Genomic DNA, 7,238 nt, shown 5'->3' with positions numbered 1-7,238 from the left:
AGGGGCAGGAGAAAACTGAAAAGGTCACCAAGACAACAATTGCCTTAGTCATCATCATAAGCGAAGCTATCAAATGTGGAATTGAACTTCTGTGCATAACACGCATTAATTGTGGATCTATCGTGGATTCCAATAGCTAGCTTACTTAGACACCAAAACTTCAACAGGATAGATATTCTATAGGTGAAGAAGAAATGAGAATATGATTTAATGAAGTTCATAAAAAATAACTCTGTTTGTTTAGCTTTATTCTTCGAAGGAAACAGACAAGATATTTACAACAAAGAATAAACTGATTAACATCTTTGTTTTATGCAATAAAAACACAATCTCACGTGCCCGACAAAATCCTTCCTTATTAGGAATGGTTTTATGCAATATCTACCCATGCTTTCCATATTAACTTTTGATGCTTTCAATGCCATCACAAGTCGGTCATTAAAAATTTTACCTTTCCCATTAGAAATTGATCGCCAAACATAGCTCGTGCTTAATTAACTAAACAAAAACAAGGATATTATTTATTATACCAGTTCCTCAGATTTCACAAACTTAAAGCCTGATATGGGATCCTCTTCAAGAAGAATCAAAACCGTTATGCCGCACATAGACAACAAACACGCACACGTGTACATACACCCTCACTTGACTCCCGCTCCCGCGCAATTTTAAAAAAAAGATATTCAAAACTTCAAACTAACATTCAAAATAACGTTAACAGTCTATGAAAGCAAACCCATTGTACATATCGGACATTTATCAAATTCAAAAACAAACATTTACTGATATATCTAACAGAGAGATAGACAGATAGATGGATAGATATACAGATAGCAAATTCAAAAACATACATGTATTGATATATCTAAGAGAGATAGATAGATAGACAGATATAGAGAGAGATAAGAGATATAACAATAGTTAGAGGGTTAAACAATATCCATGAGCACTGATTCAAAGCTATAACAGTAATGGCAGAAGCCGAATTGAACACGTGAACAACATGCAAAACAAGAAAACTTTAGAAACAAAGGCAAAAGCAGATCAGGATGGGGGAGAAATGGAACTAACTTTAATAGCAGAAAAATAAAAAAATCACATACTCAAAGAAATGAAACCGCATGCATAATAAAGCACATAAATCAAAAATAAAAAACCTAGAGACAGAACAACTGAAGAGTAAACAGAATTAAGGGGAAAGAATGCAAGGAGGGAAAGTAGGGAATACGTCGAGGAGATGGATAAGCTCATCAACTGACGAAGGAGGATCAACGAGCCTGTTCCCAGCCTCCATTAACTGCAGCTCCAGCTCTTTATCTGATGCCGCCATAGTTTCTTTTTCTCTGTTATGAACAAAAAATGTTTTATGTACCTAAATATACAGAAACAGATCCTTTAATATCTAAGCCTAATGCCTCGATTTCACACCATTGAAACCCTAGAAACTCACGCGAAAACCACAAATCGTGAAGACGACAAGCAGATTCAGCGAGAGAGGAAGGGGATTTACTCGATAGAGAGAAACTTAGGGTTTTCAGTTTTTTTTTCCTCAGAGAGAGAGAGAGAGAGAGAGAGAAAGTGATGACTGAGGTTTTTTTTTTTTTTTGCTTTTTTCTTTTTGTGAATAAAACTTTGCAGAGGGAATACTGTAAAAAATAATATTTATATAAAAAACACTAATTTTTTTAGTTTTTTCTTTTCTTTTTTTTTTCTCTTTTCTCCTCACTCCTCACGATCAGACTCCCTTTTGATTTTTTTGTGTCTGTATTTAAAGGAGAATCCAGCGAGGCCGTGCTCGGATTCCCCCGTGCCTATGAATTGGAGTTAAATTGCACTCTTCAAATCCACCTTTGGATTTTCATGACATGGGGACCACGTGGGGTATTTGGGACCGCTCGATTCAAGTTTGCTGACTCGCATCGCTTTTTTTATTGGGTTGAAATTACTTTTTTGTCAAAGTTCAAATTTCTTAAAAAGAGGTTTTTTGGATAATGAAAATTTATTTTCCTTTTTCCTTTTTATGGAAAACTAATTACCACTGTACAACTAAGCCTGATACCATGTACCAAAAAATGCCTTTGCATGATGATAAGGATTAGTAACTCCTTTCCCATTTTAAGACTGGCCAGAAAATTAACCAAATTTTGACACCTCCATAATAAATAAATATAGACTAAAAACTGTCAAAAATATATACTCGTAATTTTTTAAATTATTTGTTTGAATACTTTTTAATTTTAATTTACATATTTATAAGATAATAATTTGGATTAAATGAAATAATAATATATTAATTTTTTATTCTTTTTAATAACTTACATATGTCACTATTCGAATTTAAATAACTATAATTACGTAAAATAAATATTTAAGTGTAAGCACGTGATATGTACATCCATACACTGACATGTCAAAACCCTATTATTATAGAATTTATGACAATATTATTATGTATTAAGGTAATGATAATGCAAATCTTTTCTTATGGATTAATGGTTTTCATGGTCTTTCATATTTTAATTTTACTATATTATTATTGAGTGTAAAATTTTGGGTGTATTAAATTATTTGAAATTACCATAAGAAATTCAAAATTATACACTAGTTGATTTTTTCATTTGTCGTTGTATCATTATTTAAAAAACTCAACTTTTCGTTTTTGTTGGTAGATGGAGATTTAAATTAAAGATGGATGGTTACGAATTAACTTAAGTATAGAATTATAACATAGTGTTGATTGTTGTGTTGTTTTGTTATATTTTTTTTTCAAATTCATCAAGTTAATTATATATTTAATAGTTGAATTATAATGAGATTGTCAATTTAATGCTTGGAAAAAAGATTCTCAGCTAAATACTCAAATTATAATTCAGTTTATCGTTTCGTATGTTTGACTAATTTCGTTTGTTAAATGTGTGACATAACTTGATTTAATATAAAGAAAAAAAAAGAGAGGCTAATCAATGCTAGTGCGACTTGTGCTATTCCAATCAGCACCTAATAATGTTATTTTATTTGAGTACCAAATATATATAATTATATTAATTATTTCAAATTATTTACTTTTTATAATATCTATATTATATTACGTGATTTAATTTGTATGATAATTAAATGATCAATATTTGAAATTACATGTTACTTGAGTAATGAATAGATATGGTTTTAGATTTGAGTATTAGTACTATTTCTTTATAAAATTACTTTATCTCTTTTAAGGGAAAAAATATATTTGGCAATAAAAAAGGTTTGTTTCCATTTTAATTTCAAGCTAAAATGATAATTTTGGATTTATTGTGAATTTTGGTTTATTGGATGTACATGAAGAAATCCGTGAGGTTCTGATGAATTGTCTGATGTGGTTCCACGCATCAGATTGTACCCCGAAAGGAAAAACAGCCCACCATATTTTTATTTTCCTTATCGATTCGCTTTTCATTTTTATTCTTTAATTTATTTTAATGACAATTTATTTATGTTATTTTGTAGAATAATTTAAAACTGATTATTCATATATTAAATCGCTTTGACACGTGATGGTGCAACTTATGATTAAATTAACATCAAATGATAATTTATTATTACTCAATTTTATTTTGCATTGGTTGAAAATAATTTAATGAGGTGCTATTTGCTTTAAATATTAATTAATTCAAAACAAGTAATTTGCCATATTGCAACACGTATCTATCTGTTATCTAAAAAATCAGATTTCAATATATGTACGTATATATCTTATTCAAGAAATAAATTATATTTTTTATAAAATAAATTAAAAAAACATTTATTAAATCGACTCTATAGTTTTAAAAAATTATTTTACTACCTGTAAAAATTTTATTTTTGACGTAAAAATACACCTGTCTTTTTTTTTCGTTGTCTTACACATTTAATACTGTATTTTTTTCTATATCATAAATTAATTTTTCATAAATTTTTTTACTTATTCATATTATATATTATAACAATTTAAAATTTATCTTAATCTTTGTTTAAAGTCGAAGACGGAGATGTGATAATTATTCCATAAATGGTTTTGTTTGGATTCTTTAATAGCTTTGCCCTTGGCCCAGGGCCTTGAAGTAACCTGGGAGTTGGCAGCGACTCAACGCGACAAAACATTTGTAACGGCAGATCCAGGGTGAAATGGTACGTTACTTAGCACAAGAACTGAAGCTAAAGAGTGGACCTCTTCGTTTGCTACACTGCTACATGACAAAACGACCCCTTTCTGTTTTGGCTTTTTGTCCTCATTGGTGTTAATGATCAGAGGAGGAGGAAGAGGAAGAAGAAGAAGATCTTCATCATTTATTACATTTCTACTGCTTAGAGAAGATTCATTACAACTTTATGCAAGTTGACCAACACTCATCTCACTGCTTTTCCTTTTTTTTTTTTTTATTACAGATAACCAGACAAAAGCATGAGAACTTTTTTATTGCTTAGCTAATATACATGGGAACAGAGTATCAATGGTTTTATTCCAATTTTCACATCAACCCATCGTGTAGGAAGGTGTAGGTAAGTTAATCACAGTTGTCTTGATCTTTGTCATCATGTTGATGCTGTTGGTGATTCCTTGGGAACCAATGCCGCTGTCCTTCAGACCCTGCCACAATTCGATAATTGCAGTTAGTTATGAAGAGTAGAGGAGGAAGTATTGTTTGCTAGCCTTGATTAACATGGAAAGCTAGCAGTAGGTAATGATATTGGACGATGGTTTATGGGGCTTTGAAAAAGATATGGTTGCTTATTATCTTCATTCAGAGGATAACAACCTGGTATTTTGCACCCAAGGAAAAAAGTTGATGTTTTATCTCATAAGCCTTGATATAGAAACTTCAATTGATATCCTCATGATGCTGGAAACAATCAGGAATGGTATGTGCTTTGCATCGGTTTATAAGGAATATGGAAGAAAGATCACCTGGAAAGGAAAATGATCTGGTCCCCGAGCTGGAGCCGAATTAATCTGAACTGTTCCAGTCTCCATTGCATCACTGATCAGAATTGCTTTGTTTATATCTCTAGTAAAGACACAACCCTGCAATGACACATCATCTTGAGAGGCGAATTTAAAGTAGTATACATATATGGATTCTCCACGAACTTGAATTGAAAGTAAACGTGTTTACGAAATGGATTAAGAATGATTAAATGTTGTACCTGCAGGCCAAAATTGCTAGCATTACAATGATGAATTCCTTCTTCAACCGAGTTGATCCGTATAACAGGCAAAACGGGACCAAATGGCTCCTCCCATGCTATTCTCATATCAGGACGAACATTATCTAATAATAGCGGCCATATAAGGTTGCCAGCCCTCTTGTACTCTTGGCAGAATGTAGCCCCTTTCCGCTGGGCATCCATGACTAATCCTTCAATGAAGTTAGCAGATGATTCTGTAACAACTGGAGTGATGTCACAGTCGTCTTCCGGTGGGCCAACAGTCAGTTTCCCAACTTTAGCTTTAACTTTATCAACAAGAGCATCAGCCACAGAATCCATGACCAACACAACCTTCACAGCTGTGCATCTTTGACCACTGAGAAATGGCAAAGAACATTGTCAAATTTCCCAAACATCTATGCTAACTGCAGCTATAGCTGTTAGAGAGAAGGCAGTTGGTACAGTGAATCTGTGATTCATCCTCTCCAGAAGAAACATTATATCATTGCAGGGGATGTAAAGTGTGTTGATGCATTTCTTACTGAAATTTGGAAGAATATAACAGACTACCAAAACTTTCGCAATTTGGGTGATTGTTCAGAAACCATGTCCAGCATATAGAAACAAGTGCTAGGTAACACGATATGTCAGTAGATTAATCATACTCAACATAAAATCAAAATGAAAGACTCATTAACAACCTTGCCATTTTGACACAATTAGAAGTGCTAGCATTATTGAATGATTTCTCTCACCTGTAAGAAAAGCCTCCTTTCACAATGTTAGCGGCTGCCAAATCCAAATCAGCATCTTCAAGTATGATACAGGCATCCTTTCCACCCAGTTCCATCTGAAGAGGGATCATGCCTGCTTTCTTTGAAATTGCGATTCCAGTGTCTCCACCAGTGAAGCTGTGTAATCATGCTTTGTTAGTAGACAAATTGACATGCAAAATAAAAGAAACTTGGATCTGTATCTTCTTTTAGCTTCCAACTTGAAAGGATGCCTAACTCTGCATAATGCAGTATCCTACCATTTAACCCGAGAATCAGAACAATGAAACAACGTAAATATGCTTATTTTGCCTTACCGTGGTTCGATGAGATCCTCACTCTAATTCCTATCAAACATGCAGTATACTATAGTTGGCAAACATTCAATCTTCAACCAAATGAAAGGCAATCAATGATATTCATGGAGGATATTATCTCAAGGAAATTAAGGTATTACCTAATACAGTTGACCCCAGGATGCATTGTAAGGAAGTCGCCAATCTCAGACCCTTTTCCAGTAACACAGCTAATTAGACCTTTTGGGAAACCAGCTAAATGAAAGCAGTGCACCATGTGAAGTGCAGCTACAGCACCCTGCAAGATCACGTAATTTTAAGAATCACTTGGCCTATAAATGCAGTTAAATGTGGGAGAAGCACGCTTGACCATTTTTTATGCAACGAAAAGCTGATTAATTACATGAATCACCAACAGTTAAATACGAACCTGGGTAGGAGGCTTGAGTACAAGAGAATTCCCAGCAACAAGTGCAGGACCAATTTTTGAAACAGCGAGATTGACAGGATAGTTGAAGGGTGGAATGGCTAAAATAACCCCTAGAGGTATCTGCGTGTCCAAATATCCTTCTATCATTTACCGGGTACAAATCAGAAAGAAAACTGGTTTAAATTTAGGGTCCTGAAAATCAAGAGATAAATAGTGCTTCTTGCAAATGAGCTATAAGGGAGCATGAGACGAACACCAAAAGATTCTCATTTTATGTCTGGTGAAATCTAGATTCATGCAAAATCAGGCAATCACCCTCTCAATAAATAGTCCAACAAGCAACTGAACGGTAACTGAAGCACCTTTACCGAAACAACACTTGGCCAAGACGTGGAACTTGAAAACAATGGAAGGAGATTCCAAATTATATGAACAAATATATACATTTTTTTTCAAAGTAAATTACCTTTGAAGTGAGGCAGTATTTGGTCCTTTCATTTCCTGGAAAACTGTCAGATACCAGAAATTTCCCTTCACCAAGTATCCTGACCCCTTCTTCAGCACAGTACG

The 7,238-nt window shown here is 33.4% G+C and overlaps 1 protein-coding gene across 2 annotated transcripts; it reads right to left on the bottom strand.

Annotated features, from left to right (window-relative positions):
• Positions 1-4,282: 4,282 nt before the first annotated feature.
• LOC110410769 (NADP-dependent glyceraldehyde-3-phosphate dehydrogenase-like) lies at positions 4,283-7,232 on the bottom strand. 2 transcript variants are annotated; one of them, XM_089782608.1, is made up of 6 exons: positions 7,135-7,232; positions 6,400-6,536; positions 5,925-6,080; positions 5,167-5,545; positions 4,928-5,044; positions 4,283-4,609 (listed from the first exon to the last, which is right to left on the bottom strand). In XM_089782608.1, exons 2-6 carry the CDS (start codon positions 6,513-6,515, stop codon positions 4,496-4,498), a joined length of 882 nt encoding a protein of 293 aa, XP_089638734.1. In that variant the 5' UTR covers positions 6,516-6,536; positions 7,135-7,232; the 3' UTR covers positions 4,283-4,495. The 2 variants fall into 2 exon arrangements, with proteins under 2 accessions (XP_089638734.1, XP_089638733.1); XM_089782607.1 differs by lacking the exon at positions 7,135-7,232 and adding an exon at positions 6,669-6,782.
• Between the last annotated feature and the right edge of the window lie 6 nt (positions 7,233-7,238).

Source organism: Theobroma umbraticum, unplaced genomic scaffold, assembly GCF_002168275.2.
Source record: "Theobroma umbraticum cultivar Fairchild unplaced genomic scaffold, ASM216827v3 scaffold_56.0, whole genome shotgun sequence".
NCBI lineage: Eukaryota > Viridiplantae > Streptophyta > Magnoliopsida > Malvales > Malvaceae > Theobroma > Theobroma umbraticum.
This window is presented reverse-complemented; position numbering and strand designations above follow the sequence as displayed.

Coding starts and splice junctions, on each gene's coding strand:
- LOC110410769 (XM_089782608.1), bottom strand. CDS start 6,515: ATGGTGCACTGCTTTCATTTAGCTGGTTTCCCAAAAGGTCTAATTAGC. Junction 6,081..6,399: donor CCTGGGGTCAACTGTATTAG/GTAATACCTTAA, acceptor ATGATTACACAG/CTTCACTGGTGGAGACACTG. Junction 4,610..4,927: donor CAGATCATTTTCCTTTCCAG/GTGATCTTTCTT, acceptor GAATTGTGGCAG/GGTCTGAAGGACAGCGGCAT.